General features: G+C 38.8%; 4 protein-coding genes across 11 annotated transcripts in view; 2 read left to right on the top strand and 2 right to left on the bottom strand.

The window, feature by feature from the left end:
- Positions 1 to 626: 626 nt before the first annotated feature.
- LOC120493630 (uncharacterized) lies at positions 627 to 3,978 on the bottom strand. The gene is made up of 3 exons (XM_039692343.2): positions 3,865 to 3,978; positions 3,271 to 3,613; positions 627 to 1,434 (listed from the first exon to the last, which is right to left on the bottom strand). The coding sequence occupies exons 2-3, from the start codon at positions 3,602 to 3,604 to the stop codon at positions 785 to 787; spliced, it is 984 nt and encodes a 327-aa protein (XP_039548277.2). The 5' UTR covers positions 3,605 to 3,613; positions 3,865 to 3,978; the 3' UTR covers positions 627 to 784.
- Positions 3,979 to 5,318: 1,340 nt separating this feature from the next.
- Positions 5,319 to 10,552, top strand: slc10a4 (solute carrier family 10 member 4). The gene is made up of 3 exons (XM_039692342.2): positions 5,319 to 6,009; positions 6,741 to 6,951; positions 8,685 to 10,552. Exons 1-3 carry the CDS (start codon positions 5,480 to 5,482, stop codon positions 9,228 to 9,230), a joined length of 1,287 nt encoding a protein of 428 aa, XP_039548276.1. The 5' UTR covers positions 5,319 to 5,479; the 3' UTR covers positions 9,231 to 10,552.
- Positions 10,553 to 11,611: 1,059 nt separating this feature from the next.
- Positions 11,612 to 13,375, top strand: zar1 (zygote arrest 1). The gene is made up of 4 exons (XM_039692722.2): positions 11,612 to 12,305; positions 12,476 to 12,568; positions 12,705 to 12,779; positions 13,031 to 13,375. The coding sequence occupies exons 1-4, from the start codon at positions 11,643 to 11,645 to the stop codon at positions 13,172 to 13,174; spliced, it is 975 nt and encodes a 324-aa protein (XP_039548656.2). The 5' UTR covers positions 11,612 to 11,642; the 3' UTR covers positions 13,175 to 13,375.
- Positions 13,376 to 14,438: 1,063 nt separating this feature from the next.
- fryl (FRY like transcription coactivator) overlaps positions 14,439 to 23,170 on the bottom strand; it is a 103,536-nt gene continuing 94,804 nt past the window's right edge. For 6 of the 8 annotated variants that reach the window (XM_089118582.1, XM_089118578.1, XM_089118576.1 and 3 more), the window contains 5 exons: positions 21,689 to 21,757; positions 20,611 to 20,628; positions 19,744 to 19,854; positions 18,241 to 18,434; positions 14,439 to 16,294 (listed from right to left, as the gene is read on the bottom strand). In XM_089118582.1, the coding sequence (XP_088974708.1) occupies positions 15,991 to 16,294; positions 18,241 to 18,434; positions 19,744 to 19,854; positions 20,611 to 20,628; positions 21,689 to 21,757 (696 nt within the window). In that variant the 3' untranslated portion in view covers positions 14,439 to 15,990. The remainder of the gene's footprint in view (positions 16,295 to 18,240; positions 18,435 to 19,743; positions 19,855 to 20,610; positions 20,629 to 21,688; positions 21,758 to 23,170) is intronic. The other 2 variants (XM_089118577.1, XM_089118584.1) reach the window with 1 other exon arrangement.

The raw sequence follows: 23,170 nt of genomic DNA, 5'->3' as shown, positions 1-23,170 counted from the left end.
CATAATATATAGCACAAACACAAACTTAAATATAGATTTCACACAAATCTGGATTTTGAACCCAGATAACATATTTCATATTAAGCATGCTCTTAACTGATGCATACTGGGGTTTTTTTTCTTGGTAAATGAAAACTACTATCGAACAACACTTATCAGAAAAAAACATAGAAAGTTACTTAATCCATTTGTTTTGTTGACACAGCATTGCTGAAAGAGGGACATACCCGTTAATTCAAGCTTCGCCTTTCGCGTTTACGTTTGAGTTAACACTCATGGGCGAGGTTGAACTGGAAGCCATGTTAATCTTGGACTACATTGGCCACCGTAGGAGTTAAAACGAAATCGGAATTGAGAGGAACAGAAACTAATATTTACTGGATTGTCAGATACATTTTCACCGCTAGATGGGGGTAAAAATCACACAGTGTAGCTTTAACAATTTAACTGCTGACCATAGACCATTGTGGAAAATGTTGAGTGCGGTGAATTAATTTTAGCTTGTAATAGTCCGTCTTTATTATGTAATGTAGGCTATATGAGATCAGAATTGTTTATCTGAACAAAAAACAATTAAGGTTGTGTCACAATTATGTGCTGTTGCATTAAACAAACAAAAAAAAAGATTCAAGTTTAAATTTTTCTTTATTTGCAATGCATTTTGCAAACATTCACATGATCCATTTTTGTGAGATCCATTACGGCGAGTTGCTTTAAAAGTCCCCTCTCCCTCCTTAAACACATGATTTCCTTTTACTTTCCTCTACTTCTGATCTTGTCTCTCTTACTCCGGCAGGCCCATTTCTTTGCGGGTGAGTGTCGCAATGACGCGATCTTTCAGATTCTCTGGTGTAGCACATTTGGGCTCTGATTGCAGGGACTCCATGGTCAGTTTCCTCCACAGGTACTCTATTTTAGAGTCACAATCCCACGGGTTAAAGGTCAACTCCACCCAACTGGTATTAATATCTAATATGCCAGGAGACAGAAACTCCAGCCTGTTTTCACTGAGGTCAACATACTCCAAGCGCTTGAGCCCTTGAAACACAGGTGGCGGGAGGCTGTCTAGTCGATTTTTCTGCAGGAAGATATGAGTCAGGTTGGCAGAATGACTAAAGGCTTTTACATCCAGGGACTGGATTTTGTTCTGGTCCAAATGAAGTCTCTCTAGAGCAGGGTGAGCATCTAGACACCCAACTGGAAGCTCTTCGAGTTTGTTCTGCGAGAGGTGCAGAATCTTTAGCTGACTCAGACTTTGGAGTTGGGCCACTGGGAATTTCATAAGATGGTTTCCGGACAAATCCAACCACGTGAGATTGCTGTTGCTGGGCAGCCAGTCTGGGTGGATGTTGGAGATGCGGTTGTCTTTCAGCACCAGGTTGAGGAGTGGAGCGTGATGGAAAACATACGCAGGCAACTCTCGAAGTTCATTGTCTGTGCACAGTTTGGATAACAAGAATTAGAACACAGGCTGTGACCTGCTACACCAGTTCAGTTGTTTTGGCTGTCATAAAAACGTGTCTGAAAAAACTGCCTTCAAGGTTTTTTTTTTTTTTTTTTTTTTCAAACAGAATTTGGAGATTTCTGAAAATATAAAATAAAATATAACGCATATTCAGCACAGTGCACATTTTTTTTAACAATTTACGATTTTACGACATACGGCATTGAATGACTGAGATAAATGTACGACACGCTGTTTGATTTGACTTTATTCTCTTTCAAACCACTAAACGGCAAAGAAATTCAGCTCATCACTTTTACTTTGAAAATTTGTACTTTGAAAAAAAGTTGCAGAAAAAGGCAGTGTTAAATTTAGATTTTAAATTTTATTTTCATTTAAAATTATATTTTTTTATTTAAAATTATATTAAAATTTTATTTTCAGTTCTAAACCTCACAAAACCATTCAGCTATAGAGATGTTATTGCAAGACCAGTTTAAAACCTTGGCATGTTTGCATTTCATTTTTCAACTGTCTAGATTTAGTTCAGTTTTTTTAAATAATATTTTACAGCATGCTTTGTTCAAATTAATATTGTATCTTGAAGTGAAACAGATAACATTTGGGTTCAAAAGTTATAATTTATCATTTATAGAGTACATTTAAGATTTTTTCCTACTTGAGCTAACATTGATTTAACCTTCTGTTGTCAGATAAGTTTATTAATATGAATTACTTTGTAAAATAATAATATCTGAATGTAAATTTTAGGTGTCAGTGCTCAGGGTCAAGTGTCTGAATCCCCCACTGGGTCTTATTAATGTCTTTTCAGAAATAACAAAATAATATATAAAGGTATTCGGGGTAAAAGGCGCCCCTGCTGTCGGGGCGAAAGGCACAATAATTAACATGATAAACAGCTGGATGACTTTTCCATTTGATTTATCTAATCAGGTGTCCACCTTAGAGATTAATCACCATATTTATAATATTTATAAAGAAACCATATAAAATAAAAAAGATATGTCATATAATAAAATATACTTAATAAGATATATTTATGTATTACTACTGTAATTGAGATCTCATTCAGTGCTTTCAGAATATTTACTTTTTTAAATAATTATGTTTCTGTATTTTTAACATAAAATAAAAAAAATTAAATAACAGTATAGCCTTTTTAGAAATAAATTATGTTATTTATCAAAATAAACCGAAAACAGTACAGTCTTGTCTAAAGTGATTTTGAACACATATTAACTTAAACATTATTAAAAACCTGCATGACCTGCAAAAGATTTTTTTTTTTTTTTTTGCTGAAGTTGCTTGTGGTTTGCATCTGAACTGATGGAAAGTTGCTCTTTTGGTTCAAAAACATCAAGAGATGTTCACATTGCCTTCAACATGGTCTTCATACAATCAAAACATGTTTTTGACTGTGCATGGCATTTGGCAACCCTTACGAAGAGAAGAAAATAGTAACTGTAAAAGTTTGGGGAGATTCAAGGAAGAGAAAAGGGAGTACAACACAAATGAGATCATTGGTTAAAACTGTATAAAAGTGTGAGTGAGTGAAATGGTCAGGCATCTCGGCTTTCTTGCGTTGTTCAATAAAGTCTTATTTTGACTTCTGGATGTAATTATGCCTCCTGAGCTTCATTTGCAAGAAAGAGAAGACTTTTCTTCTCAACACTAGTAAAAAGGAAGAGATGTTCCTCTCTCACTCCACAAACGGCTCATTGCGGCTTCCACGCACATGGCTTCAAAATACATGTGACTCTTAACCTCAACAAGCCTGTAAGGAGCTTTTATACACACAGACTCACCCGTGAGGTCTATAGTGTGCAGGTAATGAAGGTCCTTCAGAAGATCTGCTGGTAAGCTGCTCAGTTTGTTTCCGGGCAGGTGTAACTCCTCTAGCTGTGGGATGGCTTTCAGGTGTTGAGAGGTCAGCACGGTCAGGTTGGTAAACTGGATGGTTAAGGAGGTGGTGTTGCCTGGGAGACCGTCTCCAGGGAAATGAGAGAGGCCAGCATCAGGACACACAACCTCGGTGCTTTTGGCGCTGAAGTGGCACGTGCATCGCTTTGGACACGAGATGGCGTCACGGGAACAGAAGACGAGCATCACCGAGAGCGCGTGCATGAGCCAGGAATTCATCTTCACGAGCTTCAAAAGTTAAAGTTCAAATAATTTTTTTTGTTTTGTTTGTTTGTTTTTAAGTTGATGTTTTATTCATAGCATTTCCTCGTTTGTTTTTGAGAAGAGATTTACTCCGAACAAAAATATTTTCATGAATGTAACTTAGCTATAGCCTATAAGAAGAAAGCGAAGAAAAATGAATCGCATAGAAATTTAGATTAGGCTATGTTCCCTGAAGCTCAGTCTAAAATGGTAAAACATTTACAAAACGATCTTACCTTTTATTGTTTAGGTGTCCAGTTATTCCAAAACTCTGCTCATTCCCCTCAGTTATATCCTGACAGAGACCGTGTGTGACTCAAGCACTGTTTACAGGAAAGTAGGACAGTCAGAGAAAACCCGTCACTTATGTAAATAATGAGAACAACTGGACATGCCTGAAGGGTGAAAGTACACAAGAGATTTCCTAAAAGAAAAGTGCATCAAAATTAAACCATATGTGGTTACACGCATGTTGTATTATTAACATTGGAATAATAAATGGTGTAATTTGTAAAAATATCAAATTTGAATGTAAACTGAATAAATGTTTATATGGAACGCTTCATAACAGTCAAGTAGCCTATTAGATCAATACATGTGAATGATTGATGTTTTGGCAGCAGCATCAGCATTGCACAATGAACAAGAGGTTGCACAACAAATGTTCTACACAAATGGACAACTTTTAATTTCAAATTTTGTTATAACAACTGTCACAGTAATTTGTTTATTCCTGATGGAATCACTTGTGCTTAAACACCTCTGGTCAGCCACGAGTCAAATCCGGGGTTTATGATGTTAAGCTAGTAGGCCATAATTAGTTAAAGAGTTTGTTTTGGTTATTATAATGTGTTACTGTGGAAATTTAGCTTTTTAATGTTGCATTATTAAGCTATTATCGTTGTTGTTGTCTCATTGTTTTACGTGAACAAATCGGACACATAATAATTGAACAGATATACGTACATCTCACTGTTCTATCAATTGTCTTTTTCCAACAACAGACATTTATGGTCTTGTCATTTTTCGAGATTTCAGAGTCAAGACCAGAGTCAGTTTCACCATGGGCTTTTTCTGCCTAAAGATGCACTTTTCAGAAAAATCAGACCGTCTTTCCTGGAGGGTTTTCATGTTATTCAGAGCCAGCTTGACCATGTGTCAAGCCCAGAGTCAATGTAGGCCTATGTTGTTGTTGTTATTCTTTAGAATATATAAATCATAAAAACTTATTTTGTCAGTTGAAAACAATCTAATATTAGAATAGGCTATTGTGCGACAATCCATATGAACAATACTATTGAACAGGCTATTTGAAGAATTTTAAACAATGGAAACAATTAATGAATTTCTGATTTCTGATTAATAGATGACCCTAAAATTTAACGGTTACCTATGTTTAATCTAGGTTTTTCCCCCCACCTAAATATTTTGATCTTTGTCAGTAGGCCTAATGAAAATATCATTTATTAAATTATTAGCTATGTGCATGACACAGAATTGTATAAAGTTCCTAACATATTAGTGCGTAATAACAAACGTTGAAGTTCCAACGGCCATGTTCCAATCCAGTTTCAATTCCAATTCCAACTCAAACGTGTCTTTGGGATCAGGTTCTGAGGTAATTCTTGTGGCTGGAGCCTGTAATGGCCCTTGGTGACGCGCGCATACGCCAAACCCCTCCCAGTGGCACCGCGCGCTCAGCGCTGGACATCCCAGTGTCCCTCAGTCACTGCTGGCAGACTTACAATGATCCTGCGCCGCTAGGGGACCGCGCGCCTTTCTCATCAGGTCAAGGAGACACCCGCGGAGACTGAATATTCATTTGGAGAGCTCCAGTGCTCTAGAGACGCGATGGAGACCTCCAGCAGCGTGCCAAACACCGCCGCGCTCACGCGACTTCTGAACTTCACAGAGGACCCAGCCAGCTTCTCGAAGAAGCCTCCCATGGCAGAGTTGCGCGTCACAGATGAGCCGCTGTCTCTGGTGCTCAGCAGCTTCAGGACTGATGTAGCTCCAGCGGGGCTCCTGGCGGGTCCATTCTCGCCCTCTGAAGAGCCCACTCACCTGATTGTGGCTTTCTGGGATTCTCCATTGAGTCACTGGATTAATGTGTTTGTTGGCTTGGTCCTGTGCTTCACCATGCTGGGGCTGGGCTGCACGGTGGAGCTCAGTCAGCTGGGCGAGCACATCCGAAAGCCCATAGGAGTCCTGCTGGCGGTGCTGTGCCAGTTTGTCCTGATGCCCCTCATCGCCTTCCTCCTGGCACTGGCCTTCTCCCTCAAGGATGTGGCCGCTATGGCTGTGCTGCTTTGCGGCTGCTGCCCAGGAGGAAACCTCTCCAACATCATGTCATTGCTGGTCAACGGCGAGATGAACCTCAGGTAGCTATGATGTCTATTACATACGTTTGGTGATCAACTAAAGGCTTCAAAGAGATTTTGATTTGTTTTGTTGTTGTGGTGATGCCATTAAAGAACCATTTGGGTGCTCAAAAAAAAACCAAAAAAAAAAAAAACCCTGAAAGTCAAAAATAACTTTCAGTAAACAGTTCTTAAAAGAACCATTATTTTAAAGTTAAGAACATCTTAATCTAAAAAAAAAAACTTTTCCCATAAATAACCTTTTGTGGAATGTAGAAGTTCCATGAATGTTAAAAGTTCTTCGTGGAACCACCGATGACAATCTTTATTTTTAAGAGTGCATAACAATGTTTGTGAAAAAATATTGTGATATTACAAAATATTGTGAGAATATGTTATTAGGCTCATTAAAGAAAAACTGTATACCACGGCTAAAATGAGTCTCAGATTAGCTATGTCACAAAAATCAAATAAAAAAATATCGCGAGAATGTAAAAAAAAGATGATGGCCTAATGTATTAAAAATATTTAAATATTTCATTTGAAATATTTATGGATTTTTGGACATTCCACATAATTTGTGGTTTAATATTTGTCAGTAGGCCTATGCCTCTTTTCTTTCTGACAAAATGACAATATCGAGAGATAATGACACCGGCGCATAACACATAAATTAATTAAAGGTCAGAAGAACCTGTCAACTGTTTGCCTGACTTGGTAATACATTGTTTTTGGTGGGTTTTGTTTTCCAGCATCGTCATGACCATCTCGTCCACTGTCCTGGCGCTCGTGCTCATGCCGCTGTGTTTGTGGATATACAGTCGCGCTTGGATCAACACACCCGTGGTCAACCTTCTGCCCTTCGGCGCGATCATTCTCACTCTCTGCAGCACACTCATTCCCATCGGGCTCGGGGTCTGGCTCAGACAGCGCTATCCTCGAGTGGCAGAAATCATCATTAAGGTGACTAAATGCACGAAAAAATAATAATAATAAAAAATAAATAAAAACTTGTTCAGTTGTCTAACCAAGGTATAGAGCCACAGCTTCTTGCATTTGCTGTTAGGAAAATGAAACTGAAACGTCAGATAGTTGGTTTAGAGGAGTCACTAGTCGAATACCTTCATCATAAGAAAATAATTTAGAATTATGAATTATGCTCTCTTTTCTTAAATATCACTGGTGATGGATTTCTTATGTGGTCTTAACATCCACAATCTCAGGCCATTAGGAGACTAAAGTCAAGTGCCCAAGGGCAAAGTGCCGTCAAATGGGTTCCTCCTTTCAGTTGAGCTTATCTAAGAACAGGCTGGTCAGAAGAGCACGGTGGCGACTGTGAGATAGAGAGAGGCGGAGGGGTGTGGGTGACAGAGTGTGTGATAAAGGAATACAGGCTGTTGGGGGGTGGGTGCGACGGGAAAGTAGAGTGGATAAAACAAAGTGGGTTGATTTGTCACTTATCATGGCTTCCTCTTTTCTCCTCTAGTAGTATCATCATGTCTGTCTGTGCCATTAACTATTTTCAGGATTCATTCCCCAGGCCATAAATAGCTAAATATGTCACATCAATTGTTCCCAGACTTATTACTGAAAATCCTTTACGGCTAATTGCTGCCCGCTGACTCCTGTTACACAGTGCCATCTTCACAGTTGTTCCGAGATGGTCTTCACTGCAGAACATGAAATCCACTCCCACCTTACATATACCTAAACCTACCCAGCTTCACCCCCTGATCCCTAAACCCACCCCAAAACCTACCCAGCTCCATCCCCTGATCCATAACACCCCACCCCTAAATCTACCCAGCTCCACCCCTGAACACTAAACCCACCCAACTCCACCCCTCAGATCTGGATCCAACTCCGCCCCCTGGATCTCATGTACTGCAATGAGGTGCTACTGATTCTTCCTCTCGACCAGGGTAATGTCTACCAAGTACGAAACTAAGGCTAAAACGATTGGTCAAAAAACCTTAGTAAACTGAAATAAAATAAAATTGTCAAAATAAATTAAAAACTAAAACTAAACGAAACTAACAACTGAAAACAAAACTAACTGAAATAAAATAATTAGCAAAAATAAATAATAAGTTTTGTAATTAAAGTAAGGGTATAGGTAATTTGTTTTCTAAACAATTTTTGTTATACTGGTTGAAATACATTACATCCATTAAAAAATAATATTATGATAATAATGCCCATTAGATCCATATAATAAAATCAAAATATTGTGATAATATGTCCATTACACCAAGAAAATATTGCAGATTGTGTTTGCTAAATAACTCAAATAAACTAAATGGATCAATAGCCTGGATAAATTCTGATGAGAAATTTCAAGGAGATCTGTATGACAGTTTAACGCTGGCGACACTTACCATTCAACAATATTATTGATCTGCCTGCATTGACACCATTACCGGTATCTGAGCTGGACGATGACATCACGGTTTTCTCCAGAGCAGCTAGATATATAAATGAACTAAATAAATAACCTTTTTTAACAAAACTGAACCATCACTAAACTTACTTAAGCTGGTCTATGATGCTATCTCCTTCTTGATCTGTGGCATTATTTCCCTGTTATCACCGTAAAGCTGCTTTGAAACAATCTGTATTGTAAAAAGGTCCATATAAATAAAGGTCACTTGACTGTTTGTAAGATTTACCAGCCTATGCTTTGTGTTGTGCTCCAGGTGTCTCTGTGGTCTCTCCTGGTCACTCTGCTGATGCTCTTCATCATGACTGGAACCATGCTGGGCCCGGAGCTGCTGGCCACCATCCCTGCCTCCATCTACCTGGTGGCCGTGCTCATGCCCATGTCCGGCTACGCTGCAGGATACGGCCTGGCCACGCTCTTCGACCTGCCCCCCAACAGTCGGAGGACTGTGTCTCTGGAAACCGGATGTCAGAACGTGCAGCTCTGCACAGCCATCCTGAAGCTGGCGTTCCCCCCGCACCTGATGGGAGGCATGTATATGTTTCCTCTGCTGTACGCACTCTTTCAGGCAGCAGAGGCTGGCATCTTCATTCTGGTTTACCGCATGTACAGGACAGAGGTACTACATAAACAGGACCTCATGCAGGATGATGATGATGATGATGATACAAACATATCCTACAAGAGAATGAAAGAAGAAGATGTACCATTTGATTCTATGTATGGTGCGGTAACAGTGAGCGATCCCAATGTCATTGTGCTTGAGTCACAGGATGGTGCTGGAAGCCCCACGCCTGTATAAGGGGACAAAAACAACCCACTTGAGACTCACTATAGACACAGGACCTGCATATTTAGGATTTATTCATGTCATCAGTCACTATTGAATTTATGACTAATTACTCACAGCATTGTCACTAATATGTGCCAAAAAGGATTGCAAGACTGTGAAATTGGAAACTAATATCATCATGACATCACACAGTGGCGATACTGAATTTGAATATCCCGAGCCAATATTTGAAATCTTTATCTAAACACACTAGCCAGATATTACGATTCAATAGCATTTTCTGAATTAGCATAAAATATAAGCAAAATTCAAAAACAAATACACATGCTGCACATTTATTAATAAAAAAAAATATAAAAAAAACAAATAACACCATATTTTAGACAAAGATAATTATAATATTAAATAGATAATTCTATATAATTCTTAAATTATATACTATGAATATATATATATATATATATATACAGTATACATACACACACACAAAGAGAGAGAGGTTTATGTCTAGTAAATTATATATTTTTAGTTCAGAGAATTCATTCATTCATTTAAATAATGTATAAGACATTTTCAGAGTGTCATGGATGTATGCAAATCCACCATTAATATAGATTGATGCTGCTGTTTTAATGAATCCTGCTATTACCCCAGTAAAAGGATTACATTGGCTTATTTGATTATGTGGACCCAGAGGATGAGAAGACTGATTCACATCCCACGCCTTATACTGCACATCACCCACTGTCAGTTTGTTTCTGGTTCCAAAACAAGACAAAATATGTTTTTTGAGATTATTGCTTCAAAAATAGTGGAATTTTACTGCTTGATATGACCGATACCAAAGGCTACAACCACATGTCAGCGTCAGATCAAATGTAGTTTTGGAAAACTAGAAAAGCCATACGGCAATAAACATGGAGAGTTCAGATGCAAAAGCCTCTAAGTGCCATTTGAAATTTTCTTCTAAAATGATCATTTTTATCAAGCTTGTATATTTAAGTTCAGTAATTTCACTTAAATGGCAGTGAAGATTACCTATTAATTGTCATTTAAGTGAAATTACTGAACTTAAATATACAAGCTTGATAAAAATGGTCATTTTAGAAGAAAATTTCAAATGGCATTTAGAGGCTTTTGCATCTGAACTCTTCACATAGACTTTATTTAAAATAAGGTTTATTCTAGAAAATTGATTATGTTCTAGTTTCCTTCTGAAAATATCTAAATACAGAATCCATCTCTGTAATCAAAATGAAAATATTGTAGCCTACATGTTTATCAGAATATAAGAAAACGCCTGCAAGATGAATAAATGTTTACAGCAAGCATCTAATATTATTATTTTTGTTCTTCCAATATCACTGCCAGACTCTGGTTTGAAAATTATTTTATATACACTCACAAAAAACAACAACTTTATATGAATATATTATTTATTATTTAACATTAAAACACTTTTGATTTTAGCAATAGGACAACTGAAGTGGCATATTTCATACACACACACACACACACACACACACACACACACACACACACACACACACACACACACACACACACACACACAAATTAGTGTTATTTATTTAAATTTTATTATTAGGCCTATATGTTATTCATTGGCTATTCAGCCAATTTTTTTGTCAAATACTGGTGCTTATGGCACTGGTGCAAACTTCTGTATTTCCACCTGGGTATTAAACATAAATTCAGACTTTTCTAAAATGACTGCTGCCATCATGATATTTTTAAGATCAGGGGGCATTTTAGCAACATTAATAAGACAATATTCATCAAAAAGATCAACCATTATGTCTGCAATGACCTTTACACAGAAAGTAGGACAAATAATTGTCCCTTTTCTTAAAAGAGTGACATCCATTACTGTAAATTAGGGGACACAACTTCTAACAATATAACATGTAGCCTATTTTTAAATAAACTCTATATTGACATTATAACTAGTTTGTGTTAAAATGTTATATTGTTGCAATTAAGGACAGCTCTTTGATGTATGTTGAGAACATGCACATTGTGTTACAAGTGAAATCTCTCAAAATCAATGAAATATGTATTTTAAAAGTAGAATTTGGATCTGTTCATGACTAATTAAGATGATCCATGTGGTCAATGTGTAGACTGGACAAACAAATAACAATAAACGAATGGTCAACAGATTAAATGTTCCCAGAACAGCTAACAATTTAAATCGTTTTTTCCAGAAGTAGCCTATACATTATTACCTTTTTTGAGGTCTGGAAAATCCCTTTTGAAAAGTCCCTGATATTTTCGGATTTGTTCACTAACCGTGTGAATCCATTCCCGTTAATTGGAGTCAATTAACCACCTGACCTCAATCTGTGTCCGTGTGTCTACTTAACCTGCTGCAATGCGTTATACATTCGGCTAAGCGAAAAAATGGCTATGTATAGTAACGAGACAGTCGACAACTATCTTTATTCTTCTTACAATCCTTATTCTTACAAAAACCCCAAGTTCAAGAGCTGGAGACAGAAAGCTTACTTCGCCAATAGCGGTGAGGGCGAGAACTACGTCGATAATTACCACCGGGCGCAGCTCAAATCCATATTGTCTCAGATCAATCCGAACCTCACCCCGCGTCTGAGGAAAGCCAACACCAAAGACATCGCGGTCCAGGTTAACCCGAAGACCGACGCGTCCATCCAGTGCTCTTTGGGCCCGCGGACCCTTCTGGCCCGGAAGCGTGATGCGCTGCGCCAGCGGCGGCAGGAGGTCCAGACCCCCGGGAGTCCCATCAGCGGCGGCGTCCGGTTCCCGCGCACTCAAGCCGTGTATTCCCCGGTCGAGTCCAGGAGACTAGTGTCCCTCTTTAGAGAGGAGGAGGAGGACGAGGAGGACGACACGGAGACCGTGGACCGCGCTAGGAAGGTGGAAAGTGCCGAGAGAGACGAGCGCAAAGAGAGTGAGGAAAGCGTGAAGGAACCGCTTAGTCCAGAGAAAAATGAAAACAAACAGACGGAAACAAATGAGGAAACCAGAAACGAGCCAGTGAAAACCGGACAAAGCGAACCCAAGTCCAAGGCTCGTGTGAGATTCCAGGTTAGGGGAAGTTGATTATCCTTGACGTAAAATCATGTCTTTTTATCCTAACTTAATTTGTGCAATTGAATATAGAGTAACATTTACAAATGGAGTAGGCCTAACGTTACCTTAAAAACAAGGTGGACGTAGTTTGTTTTAAGCAGTGTGTTACCTTGTTTTTAATGTAGTTTTTGGAGCAGAAGTATGGCTACTATCATTGCAAAGACTGCAACCTGCGCTGGGAAAGTGCTTATGTGTGGTGTGTCCAAGGCACAAACAAGGTAATTTATTAGATGGATGCATATTTTAACTTGCATCCATGGCCCAATTAAATGTTAAACAGACACACCAATGTTTTCCCCTTCTATTGTTGCAAGTGTATAGCTATTGATTCACGCTTTACTGTCTCTCCTTAAGGTTTATTTCAAGCAGTTTTGCAGAACATGTCAGAAATCATTCAATCCATACCGGGTTGAAGACATAACTTGTCAGGTAAGCCATTCCTGCCATTGTTCTCAACTAGAGGGCCTGAGGCTTTCTATGGGACCACAGCAAACTTCCAAGGGGGTAGAAGTAAAAACAAAACACTAAATGAAGGATTTGCACTTAAACTGATCCAACTTTTAATTTTGTCCATAACTGTACTTTTTATTGATGAACAGTCTTGACTAGGAATGTCAATTTACCAGTATTTTATAGATCATATATAAACAGTGCATTTTGAATTATCTATTCGCTTTCAGACTTGTAAGAAGACTCGCTGCACATGTCCTGTAACATCACGTCATGTGGACCCCAAAAGACCTCACCGGCAGGATCTGTGTGGCCGCTGCAAAGGCAAGCGGCTCTCCTGTGACAGCACATTCAGCTTTAAATACATCATTTAGCACCGTTGCGCTCAGGCTTCATTGTTGCCCAGCTGGATTGTCCACTTCAGTCTCTGCATCCTTGCTCAACAAAGACTGCTGTGGGAAAGCAGGTCCATCAGTCTCTACAGTCTCATTTGTTTTTGTTTTGCTTTAATTTGTACTGTACTTGCAGTAACTGCAGGTGTCAATTCTGAAAAATAAATATGGCAATTACTAGCACATCTGGAACCAAAGTTTTATGTGAATGCTTTGCAGAAGGATGATTTGAATGGCTCCTTTTAGGGTACGTTTACAAAACAACGATTTACTAAACAGAAGTGTTACCTTTGTCACGTACAAATGATAACGTTTTCAAAACGGTCACCATTCAAACAGGTCCGTGAAATGGATTAATAACGCTGTATTCATGCCAGTGGTGTCACTCTGTAAAGAAACCCTGTGTAAACGGAACATGTAATGCACATGTGCATGATGTTAATGCTTTTACAAATTTGCAGTTTACGTGGAGAACTGCATCTTTTTCAAAAGTTTGCATTTTTAGGCCTTCAAAACATTGTCAAATGAACTACCGAACACTCGTTCAGTTGACTCATGTCTGTTCATTTTCTTTAATTCTTTAAAAAGCTAAACTTTTTTTTTAACTGACACTTTTTGATATACTGTAGCTTCTAAAATTGTATTATTCAGAGTTCATGCAGAACACAAGTGCACATTTTACATCTCAACACAAAGTGACAACTTGGAAGCTTAATTTGTAAAAAAAAAAAAAAACTGATAAATTCAAGCTTCAATGAAATGGGTGTTCCAGTAGTTAAGAACCTAAATTGAATGAGCAAAATGGTTAACTGGCTACTTGCATTATTAACCATTGTGGTTAGTTTGTGGTAACTTTAAAATAATGCAAAACCAGTAATTGTGTTTTTATGTAATGCATGGGGTTCCAAAAATACAATTCAAAGTTTCTCATACTACAAAACCTGAAAAATGCCAATTCACAACAAGGATAATATCTACAGTAGAATTATCAAGGTACTCACACAAAGGAACACTGTTGGAATTCATTTCTGATCAATTCATTCCAGCTGATGAACAATCACTTTAAAAAGTCAGATGACATAACTGCAGCACAGGCTTGTCATCCATTGGTCTGGGCACTATTATAGTTGTACTTTGTATGGAATAAGGAAAAAAAAAGAACGCATAATCAAACGTACTGCTTATATGGATAACTGAATATCTACAATTAAACACTGAGGGTCGTCAGGAAATGGAAAACGGCCAGAGTTGCTTATAATCAGGTTTTTATTTAACAGTACAGGAAAAAGCAGGTAAATCAGATGACAAACAAAGACAAACCAGAAAGAAATGTGAGAGGGGGAAACAGAAAAAAAGAGATAATGCACCTTTAGATAAAAACTATATTTTTCCAGGTAAATAATATATCCATTAAATAATTAAGAACAGCATTCAAAATGTACCAAACAAGCAACAGAAGAGATCTCTGAGAGGAATGAATACAGTGAACGTTTTATTTCTCAATGTGCCACGACAGATTCAACGCTTTTGTCTCTTGGGAGTTCGGCAAGCGAAGTGCAGTGCCTTTCAGAAGCGTCGCAGAGCCCACAAACCCTCAGCGCAGCCCTGAGTCTAGGGTTAAGACAGAGCCAACATGGACAAACACTAGCCCCAGTTTTCCCTCAGTGGGGGACTTGGGGCCAACATGGAGATCACAGTGGGTTATCAAGGAATGCATATGGCAAAAGCTCGACCTGAGAAGCCGAGCTCGTTCGTCGGGAAATATTGAAGATTAAGGTGGCGTATTATCATAAAGGAGGGCAGCCCGTGACTTCCCAACTGCTATTCAGCTCGCAATTTTTTTGCATTAGTCGTTCGTTACCCTCTACTGAGCTCTCTCTGATTGAACAGTGCATTACACAAATGTACAAGGAAAAATACTGCTTTTACACTATACATTTTCTAAAATATATACAGAGTAAAATAAGTTATTGATATTTCCATGAGTTGCAGCCAGTTTGCACTTCACCTGTGCATCTCGGTTTGTTAACGTGCATGTATGAGAGAGAACGGGTGTGCAAATATCAGTCCATGTCAAACGCACTCGCACGCACACTCTCACGCTCACACTCGCCCTCGCACGCGTACACAAGAGTCTATGGTTTCCTACAGGCAGCTACTTATTTGGTTATAGTTTAAGGGTTTTGTAAGAGCGGCCCAGCAAAAGCTGAAAGTTCTCCCCGACGCAGGTCAATAAAGTTAAACAGATAAACCTCTTTAAATGGAGGGTATGGCCCCCCCAGCTTACAATTACTTGTTAAATATCCCAACATTTACAATCTAAGACTGTTAAAAAATACAATTCTCAAAAAAATATTTGTCGCAGGCTTTTCTCTTTCAAGCATGCTTTTTGCGAGTCTCGCCGATCCATTGCTAAACTCTGATTCTCACAATAACGCTTCAAATCCCATCTCTGCCCCAGTGCATAATGGGGCAGACGGATGTGGATCAGTCTAAAAAAAAAAAAAGGACACTACCCAAAGGTCATAGGTCATTCCGCCAAAAAGCTTCAATTTTAGCATCATTATCGCCCAGTGTCGCTCCTAATGGTTCTCGATCAGTCCCATTTTTCGTACTTCTTACAACATCTGAAGAGGTAAAACTATTTTGGAGAAAGGGGGGGGAAGAAAAACGCGCTATGTAGGGTAATAGTTTTGAGCAACTAATGTCCACACATTCTTTAGCCCTTTGAGGTGAAGTCTACATGAAAATCCCCAAACCCACCACCCCGGAGGAAGAGAGTTGAGTTTGTGAAGCTCTCACAGTCCAGTGATGAGGACTGTGTTTTGAGTGTCGATTTGTGTCTGGATGTGGGCCGTGGGGGTCGGTGACAGGATGCAGGTCTGGTGGGTGTGCGGGTGAGTCTGAGCCTGGCAGAGAGCTTCACGGATCTGAAGGTTGAGCTCCATGAGGCGCGTGCTGGCCTGAGATAGATCCCTGCTGGGGCCCACCACAGCCAAACAGCCCGTCTGACCCAGAGTCTGGTGCCTGAAGTAAATGTGCAGCAGCGTCTGCACGGCATCATCCCTCTCACTGCCAAATATGTCATTGGGCCACAGGCACCTGAGGGAATGAAGAGAAGTAAGGCCCCGTCCACACTACTGCGTTTTCGTTTAAAACCTTTTGCTACGTTTGCACCTCCCGTCCAGACTAAAACGGGAAAAACGAAGACCTAAAACTGGAGAAGTTTAGAAACGCTGCAGCTCCGTATTGCGTTTTGAATCTCCGGAGGGCGTTTTAGTGTAGACGAGACAAAACGGAGGACTTCAGAAACGCTCATTGGGTGTTATCAGTCATGACGTATCCTTCCCTGATTCGTCAATCACTGGCACACGCATGCCCAGTGTTGGTGAATGGTCGCGTGTTTTAATGTGGACGGAGATCGTTTCTAATACGCAGATAAAATGCTGGTGTGGACGGAGATCGTATTCGTTTTAATTCTCCGTTTTTCTCCGAAAACGTAGTAGTGTGGACGGGGCCTAAGAGACATAGAAGGTGCTTTATAGAGGAAAATACATACTGGAATCTATCAGATTTATGAAAAGAGAACTCGAGGAGGTAAATGGATTGTTAATTAGATTATGGATCCTAACTGGACATGATGTAATACATGTTGCAAGCAACAAGCAATTTGTCTGTCCACGCTGAAATCAGCCAATCAAAATATGGTTTCTATTTAACAAACAAACAATGTAGAGCAAGATTTTGGATCACTGAGATTGTACTGTGGGTAGAGCTACTCAAAGTAAACACACAGTAAGTGATTGACAATATGCCACATCGCTTGTCTGGATAGAGCTGTTCAATGCGATGTATTGCTTGGTGCTAGTTATATGAGAGGATATAAATGGCCATTTTTTAAACAGATGGCTTTCTGGTAATGTTTGATGGACTTCAATTATTTAGTTAATTTATGCCTGGTTTCAGATAATACAATTTTTTTTTTACGATAGTCACCGTGTCAGATTACGTGATTTTGACTCCTAAAATCTTGTCGTGTCGTGGACAAGACACATGTCAGACTACACGTTGCTTCCTGACCAGCCATCGCATGCCGTCTTTAATGGCGTGCGTGATGTCATCGAGAAGGCGAAACTAGTAGCGAGTGACTTCTGGAAACTAATATAAACAAACAATGGATGAAGTGGAGAGTGTTGTATTGGCTGTCCTGTGTTCAGAAAAAAGTAAAAAAGACCCGACAATGGACAGGTTCCTGGATTGCTCGAAGAGGACAGTATGGGCTGTCAATCCTCCAAAGAGAACTTGAGGTAAAATATTGTTTTCTTGTATATTTTTACTTTTAGTTTTAACGTTAGCACCATCGTCTCTCTTTCGTTTTGCCATTTTTGAAAGTTGTGTACGGAAAAGCTTCTGTGCTCCTATTGGTCAACCTCATACATGTGACGGAACCGTCATGGACGACCGTTAAAAAAAATTAAACATGCTAGTCATTTTGTCGTGATGTCGTGAAGCATCAAAGACGCGACGTAGGTTGTCACCCACTATGACACACTATATGAGATGGTACGATCGAATCTTGCGTCCCGACACCCGTTGCCGTTTACGAATCCCCACGACACCCTAAGTCAAACGGATCGTGCCAAAATCGGGCTAAAATCATGCAATCTGAACCAGGCATTAAACCCTGCTGCTTTCTTACAATTGATGGATGGAATCAAATCTGTGTCCTACATTTTTTTTCTTTTTTGATAATCCAATGTACGTCACAATATGAAAGAAAAGATCTGTTGCTACTTCCGTTACATTGCGTCTTTAAAATCACCTTGGAATCAAAACGGACAATTCTTATTTTTTGATGGAATATTGCAGTTTACTATAAATACTTTATCTGTGCACATCATAATTTTTTTATTGATATTTCAGAGATTGCTGCAATTATCAAACAACCACCAAGTCCCGCCCAATGCTTCACTTGGCTATCCATTACAATACGGAAGAAAATATCTGTTGCTACTTCAGTTTTACTGTAACTAATCGGTTTATCATACCTGAAGGCTTTAACTTGTGCGATAGCTGTGCTGAAGTCCCGTGCTCTAAGACTCTCGATAAGTGAGTGGATGGCCGTCTCTGTGTTCGACTGGTCCACCTCAAACTCGCCCACTCCTTCCTGTCCATCACCCACTGACTCCGCCTCCTTCAGACAGCTCTCTAATATGGCCAGCTCCTCTGACATGTTAGTTACCTGAAAACCGACAAATTCGCCAATACAAAATCAATGCAGCTGACACAGCATTAAAGCACACTGTATTCATGTCATATTAAGCATAAACGCATTGAATTCCTTAGGCAGTGCTTATTAATTCACGTCACCAGCAACAAAACAAAATTGTGTCTGCCCTAAGCTGAACATAAGAGAAATGTTATATTCTTTCTACATAACAGAGGTTGCTGAGGTCTCTCTCTCTGTGTGTGTGTGTGTATGTGTACGGTCTATAAAGTGTAAGTGAGTTTGTATTGATGAGCGATAGGCTGAATGGCTTTGCTCTGGTCTGTGTTAAGCATATCAGTCTCCCTCAGTGAGCTTAATGAAGTTATGCTGCACTAAGAGCATTATTTGCAGTCAGACCTTTATGTGTCCATACTGGCACACATTAACACAAACTACCACAAAATCCCAAAAAAAAAACAGACCATCTTCTGTCTATATGGCTGGCCTAACATCCATCCATCCATCTACTGTATCTATCCCTTTATGTACTGACACGGCATCTTAAAGTTGCAACAATCTTGCCTTGAGATGCTGAAAAAGTAAGTGTTACCATAGTCAAAGATGTCCTTTTAATGTAATTCTGCATACAAAAAAAGATTATTCACCAAAAAGATTTTGTCATCAAATCACCCACCCTCACGTCATTTCAAACCGATAATATTTTCATTTATTTTCAAAAATATATTTTTAATGAAAGCTGAGAGATTTCTGTCTCTCTATTTAAAGTCTTTTCACCAAAACTTCACTTCAAAGATTTCATAAAGACATCATAAAATTAATCCTTTCAACTCCAGGTCAGAAATCCAAGTCTTTTGAGGAGACAAACTATTTATATGATAAAACAACTGATCTGTCCAACACAAAATCGGAAACACAATAAGGATCCATTTATTAAAGTCTAGTTAACTACATAATATTAGTTCTATGTGGATTTACTCCAAGACAAAACCAGTCATTCTAGAATGATTCATTCTTTCCAAATAGCGCTATTCAAGTCATCTGGTGAAATTATTGTTTCAGAAAATTAAAACATCGTGATGTCATTATTTACCAATATCGTGCAGCCCCAATCCTCTCTATGTGTTTTCTATAGAGATATCGACATCTGTAAATATCGGTAACGGCCATATTAATATCGGTATCGGCCACAATTTTTACATCAGTGCATCACTAATTCATATCGTTGTCCTATCGTTGACTATTCTACAATCATATCTTAAGTATCTAATAAAATATACTATAAGAGCTTCTAACTATACAAGGAAACACAGCAGATACAAACCTCTGCCTCTCTCTTGATGGTGTCCACTCTGCTGATTAGTTTGCAGTAGGCCTGAAAGAGCAGTAGGAGCTGGAAATGGAGTTTATACAACCGTCGACACAACTCCAGCTCCTAGAGATATGGGTAGAGAGAGAAAAATAGATCACGACACCATCACCTCAACATCTCCAGCTTTAATCATCAGCACTGTCAGTAGCAAAACAGCATGATCAGATGAACGGACGGCCAGATGAATGATCAAATGGAGGGATAGACAGACAGAAGGATGAACGTCCTGACTTGAGATGGAGAGGAAGGGTTACACCCTGGTAAATCGTTTTGTGCAGCATGACTATATATGGTTCCCTAATCAGAACAAAACCCTGAAAGAGTGATGTTTCTGAAAAACTTTAGATTTGAATGGAGTGATCCAAAATGTCAGTGAGCAGATGGGTTAGATGGAGCATGCAAAAAAGTGCAGGAACAAGAAATCTAAGCTACTTTCCTCTCCCATCCTCCACTCAGCTGTCCATGGACACACTCCATTCACACACTGAATGCATAATATGATTTCTAGAAGCGTTAAAACACCAGTAACCTTAAATTAGCAAATTAGCATTAGCAAAGTTAACACCGTAAGTATGCATAAAAACTATTTTAAGCCATTAAATAATGAAATTAATTAATGAAGCTTGTAGTGATTATATATGAATGATCATGAATTGGACACGTCTGTGGTGTTAAGAGATCAGACGTAGGGGTTGTTCTGAATTCTGATTGGTTGAGAATGCATATGCAGATGTATCAGTGAAGAATAGATGAATGCTCAGTGTATGTGGCTGAAAAGAAAGGATTGCGACAGGCTCTAAAATACAATAAACAACTTACTGCTAGCATTTCCATTTGCTAAGCAAGAAGGACAGCCGGTCACAAAAAAAAAAGAGGAAACACAGGAAATGAGAGAAAGACCAAAAATTAGTGACCTCACAACACCCCAAGACCACCACAAGAGAGAGAGAGAGAGAGAGAGAGAGAGAGAGAGAGAGAGAAAGAGAGAGAAATATTGCTCTGTTGATAATTAACAAATGACAAAGGTTGCAGTTACATGCAATGCATTCAGGGAGAAATTACTTTGAATATATTTTCCCTTTTTATGCATACTCAAACATAAGTAACGTACCTAAATATATGCAAACTATGTAGAAAAGCATGAGAGAGATTGAAACCAATGCAAGTAAGAGAGAGAAATGTTGGCAGAAATCATTTCCACTGTGGCATCACAAAACCGACTTTAAAGCTATGACGTTGCAGAGAAAATAAAGATGCTAGATTAACATTAATCTAGATTAATAAATGCTGTAAATAATGTAAGTTTATGATACCTAATGTAAAATAATGTCAATGGATTGACTCTAATTGGAAAGTGTAACCAAAGCTACCAAAATCATTATTCTCACACTAAATATGAGACAGAGACAAACCAAATCTACACCATTCGAATGTGTGTGTGTGTGTGTATATATATATATATAATTTTTTTAAGAAGTCTCCTATGCTCACCAAGGCTGCATTTGTTTGATATAAGATACATCTAAATAGTAATAAAAAATATTATTTAATATATTTTAAAATGCAATTAATTCCAGTGGTGGCAAAGCTGATTTTTTAGCAGGCATTATTCCAGTCTTTTGGAGGGGATCCTGCTAAATTGTGTGGATAAGAGGGATTTTTTAACATTTTAAAAAGACATTTAAATAATGTAGAAATCTGTGGCGAGTTTGGCTTGCACAGATTCTGTGTGGATCTGGTTATAAGTGGTAGAAAGCTGTTGCCCCCGAATCACCATTGCTTACACTCTTACATTCTTATTTGTTTCTCAGAGATAAATGGACATTTTTAGAGCACAAATGTTCACGTTTGCATGCTGAAACAGACATGCAGTGATGTGAGTGTTTTTTTTTCATACCTGAGCTTGAGTGTTGGGTCGCTGGTTACTGTCTTTATCACCGAAAGTCTTTCTGCAGTTATCCAACCACTGCAAGGAGAAGAAGAAACGAGTTACCTTGTTAACCAAGTGCAGGTGTAAATTTCTGATGTTATCGATGAATGTGAGAGATGACGTTTCTGTGAGTGCGAAACAGAAATTGAGAGAGAGACGACTAGTGTGTATGGGAGTGGTGTGAGAGGTAAATTTAATAAGAGTGAACTACTTAGCAAATTAAAGAGGGTCTGTTTAAGCACAGAGGGGGGTCGGGACATAATGCTAGAGGCAGTGCCTGTGTCTCATCCAATTACTGTCCCCTAGTCATCCACTATCCCATCTGGCCCCTCTGCTCCCCTTCCTGCAGCCTGTCCGCCCAGCTAAATGATTTAGGGGCTCCGTGAGGCTATTCTTAGTGACCGTGCATGAAGAGATGGGAGCTGACGGAAGCTAGCGCTGGCTAAATCAACTCACGTCCTGATATGATTTAATAGCCAACAATTGCAAAAAGACGTCAGGGATAAAAAAAGACGTTTATGATCCTGCTTTGTCAGCTTATTCTCCACTGCTGTCTCTCCTCCATTGCATAACCTTTTAAAAATGGGTTTAAAGATAAAGCTTCGACAAACAAACTGCAGAGAAAATGCCCAGGTTATTTATATACTTTCAGCTGAAAATCAGTTCACCGCTTCTGTCTTAATGCAAACGAAGATGTTTGGTTGCACTTTATTTTACAGTGTGTGTACTTACCTTAAAAAAGTAGTGGTTAATGTAAGATATGTACATATGGGTTAAGGTAGGTTTAGTACCTAGTTATTACCCAGTTATTGTAACTATAACAAGTACATAATATGTACATGGGGAACAGGACTGTAAAATAAAAAAGAGCTGCCAGATGTTATTTTATTAAAGTACTGAATTTAAAGAAAGAATTTCAGTGAGTAATTTAAAATTAATTTGGTTCCTCACACAAAGCCATCATATGGCTTCAAAATACTCAAAGAGCACAGCTAATGGGCTATATGCACGCATAAATTCCGCATTTGACGCAAGGATGCTCGTCCATTTCCGGTTGTGGAGATTAAAGCGGAGGAAAACCGAGGAAAACGGGATTATGGCAGAGTCTTCAATATTTACTGTCCTCCAGTCTTTGAAATGAAACGTACATACGTTTAGATGTAATTTTATATATAGTTATATTTATTTAATATAATTTTAAAAAGAAGCATAAACACAACGAGGGGTGTCTGTTTTATCTGTTTTTGTGACTAACGTTTCTTTAGTATAACCATGGAGTATAAAATTCAATATAAATTCTCGGCATTGCATTGGACTCTACGATCGGCGGAAGTTATCGAGCATCCCTAATGCTTCACCGGAAATACTGCCGTGCATAGAGCCCATAAGGACAAAATTTATTGTCCTTTTTAGAAAAAAATGTAATCATAAATCACCATCAAGGCAAAC

The sequence above is a fragment of the Pimephales promelas genome, chromosome 13 (assembly GCF_988280905.1).
Source record: "Pimephales promelas chromosome 13, fPimPro1.hap1.1, whole genome shotgun sequence".
In the NCBI taxonomy this organism is placed as follows: Eukaryota; Metazoa; Chordata; class Actinopteri; order Cypriniformes; family Leuciscidae; genus Pimephales; species Pimephales promelas.
Note: the sequence above shows the minus strand (reverse complement) of the source record. Positions and strands in the feature narration are given on the sequence as shown.

Excerpts from the sequence above, each read along its gene's own strand:
- LOC120493630 (XM_039692343.2), bottom strand. The coding sequence starts at position 3,604 with ATGAATTCCTGGCTCATGCACGCGCTCTCGGTGATGCTCGTCTTCTGT. Across the intron at positions 1,435-3,270 it reads GCACACTATAGACCTCACGG|ACAATGAACTTCGAGAGTTG; the intron begins GTGAGTCTGTGT and ends AACTGTGCACAG.
- slc10a4 (XM_039692342.2), top strand. The coding sequence starts at position 5,480 with ATGGAGACCTCCAGCAGCGTGCCAAACACCGCCGCGCTCACGCGACTT. Across the intron at positions 6,010-6,740 it reads AACGGCGAGATGAACCTCAG|CATCGTCATGACCATCTCGT; the intron begins GTAGCTATGATG and ends TTTGTTTTCCAG. Across the intron at positions 6,952-8,684 it reads TGGCAGAAATCATCATTAAG|GTGTCTCTGTGGTCTCTCCT; the intron begins GTGACTAAATGC and ends GTTGTGCTCCAG.
- zar1 (XM_039692722.2), top strand. The coding sequence starts at position 11,643 with ATGGCTATGTATAGTAACGAGACAGTCGACAACTATCTTTATTCTTCT. Across the intron at positions 12,569-12,704 it reads GTGTCCAAGGCACAAACAAG|GTTTATTTCAAGCAGTTTTG; the intron begins GTAATTTATTAG and ends TCTCTCCTTAAG. Across the intron at positions 12,780-13,030 it reads TTGAAGACATAACTTGTCAG|ACTTGTAAGAAGACTCGCTG; the intron begins GTAAGCCATTCC and ends ATTCGCTTTCAG.